This window comes from Peromyscus californicus, unplaced genomic scaffold (genome assembly GCF_007827085.1).
Source record: "Peromyscus californicus insignis strain IS unplaced genomic scaffold, ASM782708v3 Scaffold_3__1_contigs__length_106647218, whole genome shotgun sequence".
Taxonomy (NCBI): Eukaryota; Metazoa; Chordata; class Mammalia; order Rodentia; family Cricetidae; genus Peromyscus; species Peromyscus californicus.
This window is the reverse complement of record NW_026294551.1, coordinates 23344259-23366433: the sequence shown is the minus strand read 5'-3', so window position 1 is coordinate 23366433 and position 22175 is coordinate 23344259. Positions and strand designations below refer to the sequence as shown.

The 22175-nt window shown below is 44.3% G+C and overlaps 1 protein-coding gene and 2 long non-coding RNA genes across 6 annotated transcripts; 2 read left to right on the top strand and 1 right to left on the bottom strand.

Moving 5' to 3' along the window:
• Window positions 1-1802: 1802 nt before the first annotated feature.
• On the bottom strand, window positions 1803-15398 carry LOC128122212 (keratin, type I cytoskeletal 28). Its single transcript, XM_052757582.1, has 8 exons — window positions 11495-15398; window positions 10815-10897; window positions 9997-10153; window positions 7803-7964; window positions 7597-7722; window positions 3438-3655; window positions 2353-2408; window positions 1803-2116 (listed from the first exon to the last, which is right to left on the bottom strand). The coding sequence occupies exons 1-8, from the start codon at window positions 12002-12004 to the stop codon at window positions 1974-1976; spliced, it is 1455 nt and encodes a 484-aa protein (XP_052613542.1). The 5' UTR covers window positions 12005-15398; the 3' UTR covers window positions 1803-1973.
• On the top strand, window positions 5513-11808 carry LOC128122214 (uncharacterized). 4 transcript variants are annotated; one of them, XR_008222358.1, is made up of 3 exons: window positions 5513-7509; window positions 9963-10135; window positions 11698-11808. It is a non-coding gene; the product is annotated as an uncharacterized LOC128122214 (long non-coding RNA). The 4 variants fall into 4 exon arrangements; XR_008222355.1 differs by having other exon boundaries at window positions 11627-11729; XR_008222356.1 differs by having other exon boundaries at window positions 11606-11711.
• LOC128122215 (uncharacterized) lies at window positions 11902-15514 on the top strand. The gene is made up of 2 exons (XR_008222359.1): window positions 11902-12013; window positions 15383-15514. It is a non-coding gene; the product is annotated as an uncharacterized LOC128122215 (long non-coding RNA).
• Window positions 15515-22175: the final 6661 nt, after the last annotated feature.

The window sequence follows — 22175 nt, the reverse complement described above, 5'->3', positions numbered from 1 at the left end:
ACTTAAAAAAATAAAACCAAAAACTCAAACCAAACAAACTGAAACTCAAACCAAACAAAAATAGCAAAGTGAAATAAAAATAATTGAGCTTGTTTTGTTTTTTTCCCACTGTTTGATAAGAACAAAATAATATGCATACGTGAGCTACAAAATACAGATGATATCATTTTAGAGTTTTGATTTAAAACGGGGATTTCATGGCATAAAAACAAGTGATTAATGTATACGATAATCTAAAATTTATTTTTTCTTTTTACTTAGAATGACATTAAATAGCATAAGGCCATAAAACTAAAGCCAAAACAAGAAAAAAAACCTTCTCCAAACAAAATCATAAAAAAAAACCAGGATAAATCAAGAACATAATTAAAAAAGCTGGGCATGGTGTTGCACGTCTTTAATCCCAGTGTAGGCAGAGGCAGGAGGATCCCTGAATTTGAGACCATCCTGGTCTACAGAGCAAGTTCTAGGACAGCCAGGTCTACACAGAGAAACCCTGTCCAGAAAAACAAAACCAACAAAACAACAACAAAGAACGTAATTAAGGAAAAAGCAAAGAGTATCATATTCTAGACCCTTCAATGTCATCAGTTTTGAACACGGGGACCTCACACTTTCATTTCAAGTTACGTAGCTGGCCCTGTGTGTTAAGAAGCCATCTCCTCATAACTTCTAGAACTTGCTTCATGTGGTGCATTTGGGCAGAAATTTTGTAAGCATTTGATTATTTTCTCCACTCCTTTGAACTCCCGTGGAGCTGTTGGGTTGTTGGGCGGAATGGAGCTTCCCAACAAAATCAGGAAGACACTTGAGAAATAAAAGAACAGCTCTCCTAAGGCAGAACCACTCAGTGACCTTGGAGGTCACACACTTCACGAGAGTTTGAGTCTTAGCACAGGTCTTGGTGTGGGGAAGGATCAAAAGCTGGCATGATGTGTTTTTGTACAGTAGTCCCAAGGTAAGACAGGCTTTTTTTTTTTTGCCTGCATGTATGTCTGAGTACCACATGAGTGCGTGGTGCTCGAGGAGCCCAAAGAGAGAAAGTTAGATCCTTTGGAACTGGAGTTAGAGATGGTTGTGAGTCACATGTGGGTGCCGGGAATTGAACCCCAGTGCTCTGGAAGAGCAGCCAATGCTCTTAATTGCTTAGTTCCCAGCTTATACATTTTAAATGGTTGAAAACATGGAAAGAATAATGTTTTCATGAAACATTAAATTATTTGCAATTCAAAAATCTCAGTGCCTCTAAATAAAATTTTTATCTAAAGTAGTTGTGCCCGTCAACCTATGGCTCTTTCTTTTAAAAGAAATTATAAAGCTGAGCAGTTGTGGATAGACCTAGGGTCTGCAATGCCTAAAATATTTCTGTCTGGGCCTTCCTGGGGAAAAGATTCTATAATCTATTTTGGAAAGGTCACTAACACGTGCTTCGTTGTGGTAGATCTGTTCAAAGATTTTTTTTTTTTTTTTCCGGTCAGACTGGGAATGGTATCCTAGTTTGTGGATAATCTTGACATAGATTCTTGACAAAAATACACGCGCCATCTAGTGGTAGACTGTGCCAGTTGCAGGAGAATTTCTGAACGTTCCCAGATAGTTGGCACCTATGCAGACATGGTGGGATTTAAAGACTATGCCTAGGGAATATTTAATACTTATATGCCATGTGATTGTACTGATAGTTGTTGAAAACTAGAGTGAAATTCAGTGGAAACGTTTTCCATAGGGTCTTCTTAAGGAAAAAAAAATAAATCACAACTCATTATTAACCACCAGCAAAGGGAATGTGTGCCCATCAATTATTTTGTTTATTTGGAACAGAAACACCCAACATCATGCGAAAGAAAACAGGTATATTTTGTCTAAGGTCACTCATCTGTAATAGTAGAAAGCGTTTCAGTTCTCCCTGAGATGTAGAACAGTGCCGCTGTGTGGGCTCCGCCCCGGAGTTATTCTCTCCCCTAGTGTGAGAGTTAGAAGGGAACCCTCTGTTCAGCCTTCCCGTTGCTCATCTTGGACATCTTTTCCTCGATGGAGTGGATCCTCGACGACAGAACCTTTCCACGCTGATCTATTTCTTCAACCACCGTCTTGACCAGTGTGGTTTTGGATAGATCTAGAGAAGAAAGCACAGGTGAATGGTGAATTCTTCCCAATGAATAGCGTGAGAGGGGAGCCCAACGTCGCACACATCAGGGAAGGAGTGTTGGGGTTTATAGTAAGATTTTGGGGGTGTCTGGAGAGCATGTCCAGTGGTTAGAACCACTTCACGGTAGAGTTGGCTACCATGTGTGAGAGCTACTGATGGGAAGGGATTTTTCCGTTACAGAAATAAAACGAGGTTTTCGTTACCTTTGGGTGAATTCCCTGAGCTCCCAGATTCAAAGCCCTTTGCGCTGGAGCAGGAACTGAAACAGAGAAGAGTTTATTATTTTACACGGGTGCTCCTGGTCACTTTGGAAGCTTTTCATTGAGATACCGACTCAGCAGATCTCAGTTTTTACTATTGAAGAAAATATGATTTTGTGTGCAGGAGCAGGAAGTGATTACAAGTTATCTAAAGAGAGGATTTTTTTTAAAAAAAATCTTATTTCCATTTGCGTTTTTTTCTTTTGGTGGTGGTGGTGATGGTGTGTGTGCATCTGTGTGATTGTGTGTGAATATGTGTGTGAGTATGTATGTGCATGAGTGTGTATGTGTGTGAGTGTGTCTGTGTGTGTGAATATGTGTGTGAATATGTGTGTGAGTGTGTTTGTGAGTGTGTATGTGTGTGTCTGTGTGTGTGAATATGTGTGTGTGTGTGTGTGTGAGTGTGTTTGTGAGTGTGGGTGTGTGTAGGCTGGCATCAGGAATCCTTTATTGTTCTCAGCCTTAGTTTTAAAGAGAGATTTATTTACTTTTATCTTACGTGTGTGTTACCTGAGTGTACGCGTATGCACCACATACAGGCAGTGCTCTCAGAGGTTGGAAAAGGGCCTCAGTTTCCCAGGAACTGGTGTTACATGTGACAAGCATTTACCTACTGAGCCGTCTTCCTAGTCCCTCCCATTTGATTTTTTAAATCCAAGAATTAAACACTTAAGACATATGTACTAGCTTAAGAGAGATAAATATAAAATATGCAATGTCCTAGGAGCCACACATCCATATAGAATGTGTCCTGGGGGCCATGTTCAGGGGCTTGGGGGAGGGGCAGGGGCCAGGAAAATCTTGAAATCACAATGCTTAACATGGACAATAGTGAGGAACTTGTGCAGGAATGATGGGAGCCATTTGAGGCAGATAAGGGGGCTCTGTACAAAAATATAGAGAAAATGATTCTAGAAGCAAGAGAAAGACATGCGCTTGTACAGCGGGAGAGAAAAACGGCGGGCTAAAAGTGTGGCGGGCTCAGGGGTAGAGCGTGGCTGTTGTGGGGAACGTCCCAACGGTCTTACTTTCCATCTCCGTCTATGAGGCGGCAGTAGGTGTCGATCTCCTTCTCCAGGTGGGCCTTGATGTCCATCAGCTGCTCGTGTTCCAGTTTCTGACCCTCGGTCTCGGTCCTGACCTGGTGCAGCTGCTCCTCCAGGGCGCTGATCTGAGCCTGGATGTGAGCCAGCTGCGAGCAGTAGTTGCCCTCGGTCTCCGCCAGGGAGCACTCCAGCGAGTGTTTCTGAGACATCAAAGAGCATAGCAAGGGATGGAATCACCGGCGGAGTACCTAGCCCTGGGCTTCTCAGCATCTGCAGGACCACTCCCCAGGCAAGTAGGGGCCTGCCACAATAAGACAGGAGGTGGAGCCTGGCGTTAACCAGGTGGTGAACAGGCACTGGATGACCCCCAAGACTTGGTGTATTTTAACATTTACTTAGGGGTGTGTGTGTGTGTGTGTGTTGGGGGGCAAGGATGTGTCACAACAATCGTGTGGAGGCCAGAGGACGACCTGCAGGATTTGGTTCTTTCCTTCCACCGTATGGGTCCCCGGGATCAAACTCTGGCTATGGGCCTTGGCAGCAGGTACCCTTACCCACTGAGTCATCTCACCGGCCCCCTAGAAGATATTTGACTGTTAAGATTTTGGTAACAATTTCTGTTAAGACCAACATGTATATAAGAGCACTTTGTGGGGGGGGCAGGACAGTAAGAAATCCACAAGAGATGATTTATACTTGAAAATTGTGTTTTTTTCGGGGGGGCTGTTATATCCAAGTCTTACTCCTTAACATCCCATTCTTCATGCTATTCTCATCCTATTCCCATCCTATCCTCATCTTATTCCCATCCTATTCCCATCCTATTCCCATCCTATCCTCATCCTATCCTCATCCTATTCCCATCCTATTCCCATCCTATTCCCATCCTATTCCCATCCTATTCCCATCCTATTCCCATCCTATTCCCATCCTATTCCCATCCTATTCCCATCCTATTCCCATCCTATTCCCATCCTATTCCCATCCTATTCCCATCCTATTCCCATCCTATTCCTCATCCTATTCCCATCCTGTTCTCATCCCATTCCTAGGCCTGCTGGGCTCTTGTTTCCTTTTCTGACCCGTCCCCGATTTTCCATCACTCACCGAAGCCCCCTTTTTAAAGCAGTTAAGATGGAATGAGTCCTTTCACAGGGTGGGCTGTCAAGGCCAGTGCTCATAACACGCAGGTCGTCGTCGTCGTCGTGTCCACACCACTCCTATGCACATCCTGCTTCCTCTCGCCTTCCATAGACTGTAATTTGTCCCGCCACCTGATCCCTGCCCAGCTGTGGCAATTTCCCTCTTTCTCTCACCATACATAAATATATATGTCTGGGTAGTTATTACTTCTGATATCAGTCATTATCAGAATGTCCACCACCTCTTCCGCTCCCTCAATTTCCTCTTCTTGTGTGATGTGATAGTGGCTCTTACGTCACAGGAAATGAAGCCTGGATTAGAAGGAGATGCAAGGCTCTGCCTGGCATTCTTGAAGGCGATTTGGCTCAATGTGTACAAAATAAATGCATTTTGTTTTAAAATGCTTTCTTTTTATCTTTCCGTGTGTTGTGTGTGTGTGTGTGTGTGTGTGTGTGTGTGTGTGTGTGTGTGTGTGTGTGTATGTGTGTGTGTGTGTGTGTTGGCCAAAGAACACCCTTGGATGTTGTTCCTCAGGTGATATCTACTCATTTGTTTAATCATTTTTTTTTGTTTGTTTGTTTTCGAGACAGGGTTTCTCTGTGTAGTTTTGGTGCCTGTCCTGGAACTCACTCTGTAGACCAGGCTGGCCTCGAACTCACAGAGATCGCCTGGCTCTGCCTCCGAGTGCTGGGATTAAAGGCGTGTGCCACCACCGCCCAGCTTAATCATATTTTACAGTCAGCCTGGGGCTCTCTGATTCAGCTAGACTGGCTGGTCAGTGGGCCCCAGGGGTCCCCCTGACTCTACTTCCCAGCATTGGGATTACAAGCTCATGCCACCGTACCTGCCTTTTTTTTTTTTTTTTAAACATGAATTCTAAAGATTAAACTCATAGCCTTGTGCTTGCCTGGCAAGCCCTTTACCAACTGAGCAACCTCTCAGCTCCTTGTCTTTCTTCTTTATTGCAATAGTAGTGTTATCATTTTAAGGATGCTTTTGTATAATGCCAAATATATGATCTATTGATTCAACCCTAGGATCACAAAGGAGGAGCTAGGTAGCAAGATATTCGTCACAACAGGCAGGCATCGGTCTCACTGGGCTGAGACTCTTAGGACACTGACTGACACTGGCTGCTGCCTTTGGAGAGGCTGCTGGGCTCTCCAGGAGCCTTCGAGCCGAAGGTGACCAGTGTGGTCATGACAAATAGCAAGATGTCAGGGAGGGCTGTACCCACAGTTCAAAACCTTAATGCCTCACTTCCCTTCACTGGGTATTCCTTTATATATGACTAATACCCTGGGAAGTCAGAGGGGGCAGGATCTCTCAGCTGCTTCCACAGGGAAGGTTGGGTGCTGACGAGAGAGGACCAGATGAACTTGGAAGTTCCCATAACACAGGAAGCAACTACTTACATAAATAACTCCCAACCTCTAATTGACTTGTGTTCTACCTGTGGGAAACTGAACTTAGAATTTATCTTGACCAAGAGTCTCAGGTATGGAAGCTAGGCTAACCAGTATCACTCTATAATTTGGTTACACTGGCTGTTAAATGGATTTTTGGGGGGTTAGTTATTTCCTGACCCCAAAGCATTACTTCCAGGATGGGTGATCTGAACCTCGAATCTAATTGCTTCATGATTTCATTGCTTCTCTGTGAAAATGGTTATACTGGGTGGTCTGAACCTAGACTCTAACTGCGTCATGATGTCATTGTTGCTATGTGAAAAGGCTTCTAATTCTGATGCGGGAATTTGAGAATTTATTTTCCACGCTGTTTTTCAGAAACACAGGGAGAAGTCACCCCTGCAGCAGGAGAAGATTGTTCAGGGTTTTGATGGTTCCAGGCATGAGAGGATGCGGAAGGAAGGTCTAGAGAGCCAGCTATGCTGAGGGTGAGGGCAAGAGGGGCATGCTGGGTAAGCTGGGGCTCAGCCAATGGTAAGAACACATCTTCTGTCTAAATACTACTCAGAGACAGAACATAGAACCTGTTCTATGTTTTAAGGTTGCTAAATCAAAAGATCTTTCTAGTAGACTGAGCCATGGTGTCCTTCGTGAGTGGCTTGCTGTTCTCATTTGCATAATAACTATTTCTTTGTTTATGTGACACCCTACCATCCCCAGAGATTACAAAAGGTCTTGTGGAGACGGGGAACCCTTGGGCTACATGCTTGCCACAATTCTCAGCGTCAAGCCTTCTGGATACTGCCAGCTCACAGTCCTGACCAAAAGCAGGTTTTAGAACTGGGTTGTTTCCGTGGTAACCATTGAAGTCTTTGCGATGTCCCGGATGTGCCTATGAGGCTGAGTGCCACAGGCTCTGTAGGGTGTGTGCTATGGAATGAGAGCTTTTCTGTGTGGGGTGTGAGGACAGATAGTGCCCGTGTCGAGGTTGGTGTTTACCTTTAAAAAAATTTTTATGTGTATGGGTGTTTTGCCTGCCTGTATCTGCATGCATGGATGCAATGCCTGCAGAAGACAGATGCCTTGAGGCTGGAGTTACAGTCAGTTGTTAGCTGCCCTGTGGGTGCTGGGGATAGAAGTTGGGTCCCCTGGAAGAGTGGTAGGTTCTCTTAACTGCTGAGCCCTGTGTTCCCTTTCTGTCTACGGTTTTCTCAGTGTTAGGAGATATTGGTGTGACCCATCCTGACCTGTGTGATCAAATAACGCTGGTCCTATCCCTTAATATTTTAGCTGAAACAACATTGCCCAGTTCTGGGGGTTGAATTAACTATGCTCAATGAACTATACTCAGAGGGGAACTGGGTTGCCAGGCTGGTTATTTTAACAAAATAAACTCTGGGCACTATCCAGGAAGGAAATCACGGTGTCAAGAAGTCTGTGAGGAAGACCGCCTCTCTTTCTGTTTCCTGGGATGCCTTTCCTGCTATCTTCCCCTGTCTCTGGTAAGCATTTATTTAGGGAGGAAAAGAAGGGCTTCTCATAGGTTTTGGGGACTCATGAAGCGCAGGCGGCCTGGTGTCAGCACCTACCGTTGCTGAGAGAGACTGCAGCTCAATCTCCAGAGTCTGCAGTGAGCGCTTCAGCTCTGTCAGCTCCGTCCTGGCCGAGGTGGCTGCACCCATGTCATTGGAGATCTGCTGCTGCAGCGTGGCGCTCTGGAAGGCAGGGTGCACAGGGTCACACTGAGTCTGGCCTGCTAGCGTGGAAAAGACAGAGCAGGTCTGGCTCCCCTCACCTTCTCCTGGAACCAGGCCTCGGCATCCCGGCGGTTCTGCTCCGCCAGGCCCTCGTACTCCGCTCGCATGTTGTTCAGCAGGACGGTGAGGTCCACGCCCGGGGCTGCGTTCATCTCCACGTTCACGTTGCCTCCCGCTGAGCACTGCAGAACCTTCATTTCCTGGAAGTGAAGTGCAAGTGACTGTCCATATGCTACCTGAGAGGGTTTTACAGGTCCCAAAGTCCCCAGAGTAATGTGTCCTTTATGGGTCCTATTTAGTCTGTGTTCACACCAGTCCTCCATCTTTCTGACCATTCTTCCTTCCATATTCTATCCATCTATCCATCCGTTCTTCCTTCCTCCTTTCCTTCCTTCCTTCCTTCCTTCCTTCCTTCCTTCCTTCCTTCCTTCCTTCCTTCCTTCCTTCCTTCCTTGTTTTTAAGAGACAGGGTTTCACTCTGTAGCTTAGACTAAGCTAGAACTTGCTCTGTAGACCAGGCTGGGCCTTGAACCTGGGGATCATCCTGCCTCAGTCTCCCAACTGCTGTAATTATAAAGTTGAACCACCAGCTAGGTGGTGGTGGCGGTACATGCCTTTAATCCCAGCACTTGGGAGGCAGAGGCAGGTGGATCTCTGTGAGTTCAAGGCCAGCCTGGTCTACAGAGTGAGTTCCAGGACAGCCAGGGCTATACATAGAAGCCCTGTCTCAAAAAACAGACAAATAAAAAAGTTGAAGCACCATACCAAGCCCAACCATACCAGGGGCCAGTGAGATGACCCAGCTGGTAAAGGTGCTTGGGGCCAAATCACCTGAGTTCAATCCCTGGATCCACAGGATGGAAGGGGAGAACCATCTCCTGAAAGCTGTTCTGACTTCCACAGACATACTGTGGCATGGCATGGTCCTCCCCCCACAAACAAATAAGTAAAATGTAATAAAAAAAAAAAGACAACCATATCTCCCCACTTAAAAAATATGAAAGGATTACAAAGACCAGTGAATTTATTCAACAAATAATTGTCAACTTTCAGGTTGATGGACTAGAGTGGTGGAAACTACTCTCCCCCCAAAGTCCCAGCCATTGTGGTTTTTCACCTGTGGGACACTAACTGTCATTTATTGAGTGACTACTGGATGTGGACACTGTTCTGAGCATGTGCTAAAAGCCTGAGCATCTTTAGGAAGCAGACAGTCTCTTCACAGATTAGGATCCTAAGGCACAGAGCAGGGAAGAAACAGGCCTAAGTTGCTTGCTGGGATCTGGTCAGACGGGAGAATGAACAGGGCTCTCCGACTCCTGAGCACTGGTTCTTAGTGGCTCCCCTCTCCAACTTTGGCACTCAGGAGTTTGTCTAGGATGGTACTGTCAGTCTGTCCTGTGGGGTTCTCAAGCAAAGCGACAATCCCCACTGGTTCATGGAATAGCTCACCTTTTCATCTGAACTGAAACCATATTGCAAAAATGGTTGATTCTCAGGTTTCTCTCCTAGACCCTGCTGACAGCCCAGGCTGGCCTCCAGTTCACAATCCCCTGCCTGCCTCCACCTCTCAAGTACCAAGATTATAGCAGTGTACCACCATGCCTGGTCTACTTCGGTTTTCTTAAACCAGATTTTGGTGTCATTTAAATCTGACTTTCTAGTTAAGAATACACACACACACACACACACACACACACACACACACACACACACACGTTACCCCTGAAAAGCTGCTACTAACTTATTTCTGTACTTTGAAGTTCTGTGTAAGATTCCATATAAAGGAAAATTCTTGTTGCGGTGGAGTTTCGAAATCAAATTATTTGCAGTTAGCACCCGCCACAGAGTGCGGTAAAGGCTCTCAGGGGTCATAATGTGGGTGGCTTTTCACCCCACGCCCAGTGCAGTTCAAGCCGCCTTCTTTCAGTTGCTGTGACTTTAAGGGGACATAGATCCCACTGTGCTCCAGGCCCTTCCTCTGGTTATCTTGTTTGGGGGTTACTCTCCTGCCAACCAACACACCCTAGTGGCCTTATTCTTCCAGTGCTATGCTGTATGACACCCTTCTCCTTTCTAACTTTCCTTCCTTCTCTAATGTTCTTGTGGGAGGCAAATAGGTTCCATGTGTGATTTCCATGAGCACAGATGAATGCTGGGATTGCAGCACCTTCCCTTCTTACAATTTTCACCCACAGAGTTGTGACAGGACTTAGGTGAAGCGTCTCCTACCTCTTCGTGGTTCTTCTTGAGATACGTCATCTCCTCACTCAGTGATTCATACTGCAGCTCCTGGTCCGTTCTGCAGAGGGTCAGCTCATCAAGGACACGGCGCAACCCATTAATGTCTGCCTCCACATTCTGGTGTAGGGTGAGTTCGTTTTCATACCTTGGGGGGAGGTGAATTTAAATGAATTTCAGTGCAAGTTAGACCTCTCCAAGAACCTGAAGGTGTCAGCCTCAACCCAATGTCAACTCGACATCTGAAACCGAATCAGGACTCTAAATAGTATAAAAATCCACAGAAGAAGCTCTGTGTGGTAGCCTGTGTCTGTAATCCAAGAGCTCAGGAGGCTGAGGCAGGAGGATTGTGAGTTCTATACCAGTCTGGGCTACCTGGTGAGACCGTGTTGTAAAACAAAACAGCTATGCACAGACGCTTCCTTTGGTCTACACAGGACGATGAGCCGCTAACCAATCACACCGATTCCAGTGCCTGTCACTGTTACTCCAAAGCACTCCTTTCTGTAATCTTACCTAAGTTAACACTCTTATGGAATGAACACTAGCCACTGAACTATGGTTACTTTGTGCTTGGTATTATTTTAGGCAGGCCTGGAGCTACGAGGACAGTTTATTCCATGGATGCAATGAATACATTACATTTTGACTCAAGTTCACTGTTGTTTTGGATCAGAAATCCTTTGATTCCTTTACTCTTTGGGGTTATAATTTATTTTACTTGAGGTGAAAAGGAAACATTTTTTTTTTAAACAACATAGACTGACCGGAACTTCATTTTGGGGCCATGACTATCATTTGTTGCTTACTTTAGTCGGAAATCATCAGCAGCCAGTCTGGCATTATCAATCTGCAGAATTATATTAGCATTAGCAGCCGTGGAAGAGATAATCTAGAAGAAATTAAATGGGAGTTAGCAGAAATAAATTTGCTTTTGTTATTTATTATTTAAGAAATAATTAAGCCTTTGCATCAATTTTTAATTTAGGCAATTATGAAAATATTTAGAATTTAATTTTTAAAAAAGTAGCAATGTTTTAAATTTGTTCTCATAATTGTCTTATGTTTAGAATAAAGTAATTTATTACCTATAAATGTATTTCAAAATAAACAGTGGGAATTAACATTTTAGGTACATTGAAATTCATGAATCAAGGTTCCTAACTTTGAGTAATGAGGGTTATTTATTAAAATTAAATACAAATTAGAGAACAGCCATCACACATTCTTCTTTGTGATTTGGCTGGAAGTTATTAAGTTTTAAAATTTTGACTAGCTCCAAGTTTGTGATTTTTACCTTGCTTTTAATTTATCCATGTATTTTTTTTTTTATGTTTATGAGTGCTCTATCTTCATACACACCAGAAGGAACCTGATTCCATTACAGATGGTTGTGAGCCACGGTGTAGGTACTGGGAATTGAATGCAGGACCTCTGAAAGAGCAGTCAGGTGCTCTTAACCTCTGAGCCATCTCCCCAGCCCCCTTACCTTGCTTTTAAGGTCCTCGATGGTCAGATGATACCGGCTGTAGTCATTATCAAGTCCACGGCAAGATCCGGGTCCGTATTTCTCATGCCAATTCTTGATCTGTCTCTCTAGCTCGGTATTTGCCTCCTCCAGGGCTTTCACATTATCCAGGTAAGAGGCCAGGCGGCTGTTAAGATTCTGCATGGTGACCTTCTCGTTCCCAGAGAGGAGACCCCCTTCATTTCCAGAGAAGCCAACAGCAGCAGCATTTCCCAGGGCACCGGTGGCATGGCTCCCACCAGGAGCACCGCTCAGTGTCCCTCCTAAGGCCCAAGAAAATCCACTACCGGTAGCCGAACTGCCGCCGCCGGCGCTGCTGCCTGCAAAGCCTGCTCCTCCGCTGGGTGGCCTCAGGGATCCGGACTGCAGGCCAACGTGCCTGGATCCGCCAGAAAACCGGAGAGACATGGTGCCGGGCCTAATGTTCCGCTTGTCTGTGGGCAGCTGTAACTTCAAAGGAGAACAAAACATCACCGGCTTGTGGGTTCTTTGAGCTTTTTATACACAGATAATGGGGGTTGTCTCGAGTTGAGCGGTGTCTGCCGAGAGAGAAATGGCATCATTTAGATTAGCATGAAATGATGTATAATTGGGCGATTTAAAAAATAATTAATGCCTAACATCCCCCGGTGTTGCTTCAGGATATTTGTTATCGTGCATAAAGTAGGGCTTAGTTCTATATTAAGTTCATTATTTTGACTTTTAATTTTGAGTGAGTAACCCTTTTCTTTCATCTAGAGACCCTATGAACATACTGTTATTATCTAGCGCAGGGGCTAATAGAGTGTTGAAGGCTAAGTGGGACTGAGATAGGGCCCCGTCTGCCTGGCTCACCACGAAGGTGGATGCAGGATTATTAGATACAGAAACAGGTATTTTATCCCATGAGAACCAAAAAGCATGTAATTTAAATAACTATATCCTTGGTAATTTGCCCTTCTTTCCATAGCTATGACACCTATGTATTGTCTTGACTGATGACACAGTGTATGGGTACTATGTCTAGTGTACTACGTTAAACACAGAAATGGAAGATGTGGAGCTAAATAAATGTAGAAACGAAAAGATATTTTTTATAGTCTTTAGGGAATTGTTAGTTCCAGACAGAGGCTGGATTCTGTTTAGCTTTGTGTGCTAGACCAAGGAGTTTGGGATGAATCTTAAGTAAAGAGCAGAGAGAAATATCAAGTTGATTCTGAGAGAAGAGGAAGTGGTCTACCTGGGGGGAGGAGCCCTCTAACTGGTGATCCGATACCAAGTGGTCAGCCCTGAAATCATGTACACGCAAGCCACACTGAACAGACACAGCAGCTTGTATTTGACATATGTGTGCATATGTATGTAACAATAACAATTAAAGAAGAGGAGGTCAGGAAGTGATAGGGAGTAGGGGTGAGGGGTGGAGTGGGTGTGGGAGGAGTTGGAGGAAAGAAAGGGAACGGAGGGAAATGATGTAATTATTTTTTAATTAAAAAGTAGCAAAAGGACCAAGTTGAAACGAGTTGATAAGGCTAACTACAGGGGTAGCAGAGCGGTCCAGGTGGGAAAGATGAACGTGGTGATGTGTAGAATAGGGTGGGGTTGAGAGGGAATGGTAATTGATTGACATTTGAGAGTAAAGGAAGAAGTGGGATTTTTTTTTTTTCCTGACAGGATCTTACTATGGATCAAGCTTGGAATTTAATTAGTGATTCTCCTGCCTCAGTTGGCCAAATACCATTATAACAAGTATGCAGTGACTGGGGCTGACTCTGATAATTAATTTCAGATGCCGGAAATCATAATGTTCACTGAGATGGGATTATGGCGGGAACACTAAGTTTACTTTTGGATGAACTGAATTCGTGAGGTTGCTGGGATACCCTAGATAAAGATGGCTGCTGATAGAGAAAACCCTCCATGTTTAGAGTAAGCTCATTGCTCTGGGCAAATGCCTGGCCAGCAAGGTGTAAAGAGATTGCTAGGCAGAGTTGAGGGTCTGGTTCTCATTTCAGCTGATGTTCAATTATGTATTTGGAAGGAATCCTGTGCTGGATTATACAGGAGGTTTGGGGGGATCTAAAGGCAGGAGTGAGAAGGAGAGGGTGCCAAAGAAATTCCTGGTGCTTTAGAGAAAATGACTGGGCGACTGACCGCATAATTATATAGAAAGAAGAAATGATATCAGAGGGACAGGTAGGCTGAGGAAAGAATTTGGGTCATTGAACGTCTTTATGTCACAGAGGAGGAAAGAGTGAACATGACATGGATAAAGTTGAGGGAAGGCTGATTAAAGTTGCTTTGTTAATCTGTTTTCCTTTGCTTGAACAAGACAACTGAAGCTGACTATTTTGTAAAGAAAAGAGATCTATTTTGCTGACAGTTTTGAATGTTGAAAATCCAAGATTGGGTAGCACCATCTTTTCAGCTTCCGGTGAGGTTCCCTTTGTCTGTATCATGATGTGGTAGAGAAATGAGAAGGGAAACAGCCATGTGAAGAAGGAGCAAGGACTTGCCGATGGCCTTGCTTTAAAAATGGCCCTTTCTCAAGAGCTGCCTGGGTCCCACAAGCAAACCTGGGTCAATCCTCTTTGAGGCAGTGCCCCTAATGAACAGTGAACCAACCATCTTCCACTATGTCCAACCATGGAAAGGTCCGACTTCCTCAAAACCACCACACCAGGGACCAGGTCTCTAGCACATAGGCCTTTAGAAAACTTATATAAACCACCTTCAAACTCTAGCAATTGGAGGGTGGAGACCAATGTACAGAATTTTAAAACAGGTAGAAGCCCAGATGTCCAAGTCCAGGGACCAGCCATGAGGACTGGATTCAACATCATTGGAATGAAAAGTCAGGAGGAGATTAGGCTCCAAAGTCATTGAATACTAGACCAGGAACTCCTGGACGTGAAGTGTCTTGTGATGTCTGGAGGTGGGCAGGAAATGGACCATCAGCCAGTTGCTGACATCTTTGGATGGTGGGCTAACAAGAGTATGTGGTAAGGGGCACTTGGGTGGCATTCTTCCTCAAAAGAATTTTAGCATAAGGATTTAGTGGCACAGGCCTAAGGGCTGGATCAGTGGGTGAAAGTACTCACTCTGCAAGCGTGAGGCCTGAACTTGAGTCCCCAGAACCACATAAAAGCCAGACTAACTCCAGCAAGTCTACAGGGGGCTGGTGGGTGGAGACAGGAGAATCCCTAGAAGCTCGTGGGCCAGCTAGTCTGACATATGCAATGGGAGAAGCCAACCGAACTAACACAAAAACCAACACAAAGAGAACCTGTATCAAACAAAGTTGAAGATTAACACAGGACCTATGACCTCTACATGGATTATCCTTTGACCTCTACATGGAGGCCATAACATGTACAAGCCTGAATTATACACACACACACACACACACACACACACACACACACACACACACACACACACAAATGCATGCACACATACATCACATACATATACACACAAATAAAAAAGAATTAAGCGGCACAAAGCTGGGAGTAGCATTGGAGATGGAGAGATTTGGACTTATATTATCTTATATTGTCTGAAAGTCCATAGATGGGGTGTGTGGAAGTGGGAGGGGAAGGAAAGATTCAGGGTGGTGCTGGAGGACAGAGAGAAGATGGGAGTGGGAAAATGTCAGGAGAGAGACCAGAGCAGGGCTGGGTACTAATGAGAGGCTTCTGATAGATGACATGGTGGTGGATAGCTGTTCTGTCTATGACCTTGTAAAACCAGCCCTAGAGATATAGCAGGTAACTGTCCTACTTACCCATGACCTTGAAGTACTGGGGCATGGCTTGGGGCTACCCTTGAGACCTGAGACATAGACCACTTGCTCTCTCTCCCTTGTAGGACTTGGATGCTTGGACAGTCTGAGGTGGAAGAACAGTGTGGGACTGTGCCTCACCTTTCCAGGACCCTGTGACAATTCCTCTGTTCTGTCTTGTGAGCTTTCCTTTCTTAATAAATCCCTTTGCCCTTTAAGCAGACTCTGTGGATTTCTCACTTTACATGGTGCCCAATGTGGGGCACGAACCCATGACCCTGGGATTAAGAGTCCCATGCCCTACTAACTGAGCCAGCTGAGAGATTCATCTGGGAAAGGCAGGGCCTGAGAAATTTCTGTCTACTTGACATTGCCAGGACACTTCAGAGGAAAGATACATTAAAGGGTTAGTGCTGTAAGACATAGATTTTTTTCCACTAAATCTTTCCCTTTTCTTTTTCTTTTTTTCAGAGAGTCTTGCAGAAAAAGTTCTAATAAATTGTCAAAATGTAGTTTAAAAATTAAAAACTCATCAGTTTGTTTAGGTACCCAAGGGTGTGCTTAACGTTGTGCCCAGAAAGTGGAAAGGTTCAATAAATGGCAGCTGTTATCACTGATAGTGGTGACACTGTGTGTGTGTGTGTGTGTGTGTGTGTGTGTGTGTGTGTGTGTGTGTGTGTGTAAGGGCTGGAGAAGTGAAGCTGAAAGTGAAGGAGATGAGAGCATGGAGTCGTCCCTGAGGCAGTGGCTCGGAAGGGAGAGATGAGGAGGGTTGAATGGAGGGACTGGGGGGGACTTTGGAATGAATGGCTTCAGGTTCACATGGAGAAGATGGTACAGAATTGTGTTATCTCTAGGATAGTCAGGGATGTCGCCAGTACCTGAGTTGCCATAAGCCTGGTGCTGTGGTCAGCTGGTGCTGCGGCCAACATTGGCATGGTCTTTAAACGCATGGCCTGGGCCAAGGTTCAGGGTATGTTTAAAGTTAGGAAGAGCCCTAGATATCTCTTAATTCAGTTCCTTATTAGCAGGTTAGTCAAATAAGAGTCAGAATGCCAAACATTTTATTCAGGATTATCAGGCACATGCCAAGTGAAAACTTGTTTGTTCAAGGTAACTTGAAATTCTCACACTGAGATTTACTTATTCTTTGAGAATTTCATAGGTGAACGCAATGTATTTTGATCATATCCATACCCCTTTCTAACTCCTCCTGGACCTACATCCACACATCCCCTTCCCAACCAGAGGGTCCAATTATCAGTGCTCATATCACACGGATATGGAACCACACACTGAAGCATGGACAATCTAGCAGGGAACCACACCCTTAAAGAAAAATGACTTGAGGACACTATTTTGCTTATGAATAATTACTCTGTATGCATGCTGATTTGCATACTTACTTTGCATATTGTTGTCCACACCCTAAATGTTTGTGCATTGTGAAATCATTCTTTTGATTGAGTTGTTGGAAACTGAAACATTAATATAGCACATTAGCAGACATTAAGAATTTGAAGTATCTCCAGTGCTTTATTATTACATAAATGGCTTCCTTATTATTATTCCTATTAGTTATTACTAATTATTTCTTATAATAATTACAATTAAAATTAAGCAACAAGCAGACAACTAATTGGTGTAATATGACTGCATTTTCATATGTAAGTAAAATGTTCTAAGAGAAAATTTTATGTCAAAGTAAGGGAGAAAACAATGCATTTATAGAAGTAGATTTTTTTTTTTTTTTTTTTTTTTGGTTTTTCGAGACAGGGTTTCTCTGTGCAGCTTTGCGCCTTTCCTGGGACTCACTTGGTAGCCCAGGCTGGCCTCGAACTCACAGAGATCCGCCTGGCTGTGCCTCCCGAGTGCTGGGATTAAAGGCGTGTGCCACCACCGCCCGGCCTAGAAGTAGATTTTAAGTGTCATCATAATAAAGGTATGTGATGTGTCAGTTTAATTTAGTCATTTCACAAATATGCAAATTCCAAGACATTGTAGTATATAAAATAAACATGTGTGAACATTACTTATTAAGTAATAATACAAATGGCACACACACATACAAAGTTTCCTCCTAAGAAGCATATACTTAAATAAATCAGTTCTCTGATCCCACGTTGGTGGCCACACTTGCCCCTGCCCACTATTTCCACTAGGGGGCAGTGCTGGTCTTCAAATGGATGTCACTGCTTGGGTGTCTAGGGCAGAAGCTCAGCTCTCAGAGGGAAGTGGTTAATGAAAGACCAGATTGCCTTGAATTGATAGGGCACGGTGTAGATTTCAAAGGAGTTTCTTACGCATCATCTCAAGGAAGCTGGAAATAGGAAAAGGAGAGATTTCCTTTCGTGTAATCTAGGTTATTGTTGTTGTTTTCTACTTGACCCAAACTACTGTCATCTGGGAAGAGGAATCCCAGATTGAGAAAATACCTCCATCAGATTAGCCTCTAGGCAAGTCTGTGGGGGCAATTTCTTTAGTTATGATTGATGTGGGAGGGCCCAGCCCACTGCGGGTGGTGCCCACCTTGGGCAGGTGGTCCTGGGAGAAATAGCTGAACCTGAGCTTGAGAGCAAGCCCGCAGGCAGCACTCCTCCATGGTCTGGGTTTCAGTTTCTGGTTACTGGTTCCTGCCCTGCTTGAGTACCTGCCTTGGCTTCCTTGATGGACTGTGATTTCGGGGTGGTAGATGAAATAAACTTTTCCCTCCTTCAAGTTGCTTTTGGTCACAGTATTTATCTTGCGGTAGTCCTGGGTTTGATTTCCAGCACCCACATAGCAGCACATAACCATCTGTAACTCCGGTTCCAGTGTATGAGACGCCCTCTTCTGGCCTGCACAGGTACTGCACGAGTGGCGTGCTTAGACACCAGGAGGCAAAACACTCACATACATAAAATAAAATAAAATAAGCCTTAAAATAAAGAAATATTTAACGAACACCTATTATATACCAGGCTCTATGCTAGCAGCATGCATTACAGAAAGAACATACATTCTCAATTCTTATGAACTTTTTGGGGGGTGGGGTGGGTTGGGGAGTTGGTCCTAAGTAAATAATCATAAAATAGAAATTGTGTTAAAAATTAGGGAAAGAAACAATATACAACTACTGAAAAAGACTTAGTTTAAGCTGGGGTACTCTTTTAAAGAAACGACATCAAGTAAATACAAGAAAGATGAAAAAATATTTTCTAGGCAGGGGTATGATGAGGCATTCTTAGAGTGGAAAAGAATATAATTATGAATAAAGTATTTATATTTAACTCCAGGAGCTGTTAGTTTGTTTTATATTAATATAAGTTACCAGAGACTGGATATACTGAAAGGATTATTTTTAGCTAACGGTTCTGGAGATTCAAGAACAGAGCATTGTCCTCTTCTTCGGCGAGGACCTCGTGATGACGGCGTCATGGAGTGAGTGCCGTGAAAGGGAGAGATGGCATGGTGAGGTAAAAAGCCAGAACACTGAGGTGTCAGGATCACTCTTTTTTTCTTTTTTAAATAATAGTTTATTTAACTTTATTTTATGTGCATTGGTGTGAGGGTATCAGATCCCCTGGACCTGAAGTGACAGATAGCTGTGAGCCGCCATGTGGGTGCTGGAAATTGAACTCAGGTCCTCTGGAAGAGCAGCCAGTGCTCTTAACTGCTGAGCCATCTCTTCGGATCACTCTTAAACAACAACACTTTCAGAAGACTAACCCAGATCCCATGAGAACTCCATCGGTTCCTTCCAAGGGTGGTGCCCACAATGATCTAATCAACTCCCAGTAGGAGTTTCATTATTTCTGAGCTTTGTCATAGTAGTGACCGACTTTCCAGTACATGAACCTCTGGGGAACACACCTCAAACCATAACCAATCCATAGCAGGAAGGACGATTGTGGTGCCTTCAAGGGACTGGAGGATGGACAGATGGGATCAGGAGGCAGCTGATAAAACAGCGTATTGGGCTTGGGGAGGGACCTTAAATTTGATTCTGAGCATGAAAGGTAACCATTGAGAAGTTTAAGCAGGGAGTTTTTCTTATTTGTTTGCTTTTTGTTTTTTGTCGTTCTGGCTGGTGTGTGGAGGGTAACTGGTGATGGAATAAGAATCAGTATGAGAAATCATTTGAAAGTCACCCATAGTAATTTGGGGGAGATGTTAAGGTGAGTCAGAGCTGAGCTAGATGGTAGACAGTCTAAACAGCACCTGGCAGTGACTAGCTGTGGTAGTGAGTGGTAATGGGTAGGAGTGAATGGAAAAAAGAAGAACCAAGAATTGTTCTTGCACTAGGCTTTAATCTCTGTGAGTTTGAGGCCAGCCTGGTCTACGGAGCAAGTTCCAGGACAGGCTCCAAAGCTACATAGAGAAACCCTGTCTTGATACACCAAAAAGAAAAAAAAAAAAAAAGAATTGTTCGTGTAGTCGGAAATAGAATGGTCCCTAATTGAGGTCTACACTGTAATTGTCAGGAACTGTGAATAGATTCCCTTACACAATGAAATGGGCTTTACAGATATGATTGAATTAATGATAAACAATCATGATTCTGAGGAAGTTTTCTTAGAGCAGTAGTAGTGGAGAGCTTGGGTGCTGTGCCTTGTAAACACGTCCCTGGCTGGCCTAGATTTCACATTCTTTCTAATTAGCTCTTTTCTGCCACCCTCCAGGATCAGTTCAAGAGCCACGTTTTCTGGAGACCTTCTCTGACATGCTAATTTTGAATTCCCCGGTACCCTGTCCATGATCTTTAGTCTCCAATGAATACATCTTCTGTGGCATGTATGATGGGAAGTGGCTGTGTCTTCATTTGTTTTACGTTCAAGATCGAGCATGTGTGACATAGTTTGCACAGCTGTGCTTTTGAACGAATGGATGCGTCTTAGCTACTGGATTAGATTCCTGAGCACTCCAAACTCTCCTTTTCTCTTGGTAGGTGTTAGGGGTGGAAGAAACTCAGGACACATGGCTAGCTGAGGTGCCAATTGACACATCCAAGTGGACACTCAAGCACTACTAGTGCCTGTTCCAGAGTCCCGGCCCCTCTTAGCACTTCTCATCTAGCCCCCTAGCCTAACCATCTCCAGCCCCTGAACTTTTCGCTTCCTTTTCTCCAGCTTCTCTTTCCTGTGTAACTCAGCCATTTTGGCCCACAGTCTTGGCCTCTTTGTCCATGTGCTCGTCTTGGTTCTTCTCCCCGTCCTGGTCCCCTCTCTTGCTCCTCCCTCTTCTCTTCCTCTTTCACTCCCCCTCTCTTTCTCATGGCCCAGTCTATTTTGCTGACCATGCTCAGTCTGGACTCTTCTAGATGTCTCTGGCTGTATTCTCCCTCTTATCTACAATAAAAAAACCTTCTTCTCAACCATACCCAGGAGCTGTCGTGTCCTCCTTTCCATTCAGCAGAGTCCTGGGATTGGTTGTGAAAAGATCTGATCACGGATACTCAGATGCACAACAAACCCTTGCCATGGTTCAGCAGCCTTGTCCCTTCTCCGACAGCTGTCTCTGCTGCCCCTGTCCCCCATCTTCTTCATGCTGGGAGGCTTCTCTAACGCTTACAGTGTTTATTACCTCCTTAAAGGGGCTGCTCATTTCACCCTTTGCCTTCTCAATGCCAGAGGACCAGGGAGAACGATGGTTCCACTGCTCTGGTTGTTCGGCATTTAGACGGCTTTCCCCACCTTCCCATTTGGAAGCATCCTCACTGGTTAGGGTCTAGTCCCTAGTTATCTACGAGGGCTGGGGTTGCTACCACTGAAGGAAAGAAAAGGACTGAAGGCAGAGAACTAACCAAGCTTCTAGCACATGGAGGGCCCTGGGCGTCATGGATACTCTTGACCTTTTTGGCTCAACTGAATCATTTTCATTTTGTTTACAAAGTGTTTAAAATAATCATATAATAATTGTACAAAAGAGTTGGTCTCATTTGCATTGTCATACAGTGGCAGTGAATACGTTCTGAGTCTTAGTCCCCAGCATTTCTGGGTTCACTTTGGGAGGTACTGCACTTACTTATTTGGATATGACTCACTAATTTTGTTGCTTAACCAGCACTTATTGGGCTTTAGCAATCTGTGTTGAAAACCTTGCTGGGGTGGGGTTTATAGTGATGCGTAGCACAGGCCCAGTCCTCTCCTCGCTACTATTATAATCTAGTTGAGATTTACACTGGGATACAATTTAGCATCCCAAAGGAGTCTCAAAGTATATAGACTGAGAAAGTTTCTCTTATAGAGACTCTTGATATGAAAAGAAAGCCTGATTCTCAATGTCTGAGGAGGGGCACTTCCCCCTGAGGCGAATTCTAAAGTGTGTTATATATCAGGGCAGGGTTTATTTAGTAGAGTCCCACTGAAATGGCAAGGGATCAGGCCTCAGATCTTGAAAAACACTGGCGTTCAAATCAAGAAAGATGCTGAAGCTGCTATTCAATGGATATGAGCAATCCACAAGCACACCATGAATTTCCCCTTTCAGTAGAGTACTAAGTGATGTCAGTTGGTATCTTAGTTAGGGTTACTATTGCTGTGATGAAACTCCAGGACCAAAGCAACTTGAGGAGGAAGTTTATTTGGCTTATGCTTCCTCACCAATATTCATCATGGAAGAAAGTCAGAGCAGGAATCTGGAGACAGGAGCTGATGAAGAGGCCATGGAGGAGTGCTGCTTACTGACTGGCTCCTCATGTCTTGCTTAGCTTGTTTTCTTACAGAACCCAGGACCACCAGCCTGGGGTTGCTCCACCAACAATGAGCCGGGCCCTTCTCCATCAGTCATTAATTAAAAAAAAATGCCTACAGGTCTGTCTGTCTATAGCCTAACCTTAGGTTGGCATTTTTTCAATTGAGGCTCCCTCTTCTCAGATGATTGTACCTTGTGTCAAGTTGA

What these genes read in the sequence shown, in the direction of transcription:
- LOC128122212 (XM_052757582.1), bottom strand. Translation starts at nt 12,004, where the DNA reads ATGTTTTGTTCTCCTTTGAAGTTACAGCTGCCCACAGACAAGCGGAAC. An exon ending in TCAAGAAGAACCACGAAGAG is followed by an intron (nt 7,965 to 9,996) that starts GTAGGAGACGCT and finishes CTTCACTTCCAG; the next exon opens with GAAATGAAGGTTCTGCAGTG. An exon ending in AGGCCTGGTTCCAGGAGAAG is followed by an intron (nt 7,723 to 7,802) that starts GTGAGGGGAGCC and finishes CCTGCCTTCCAG; the next exon opens with AGCGCCACGCTGCAGCAGCA.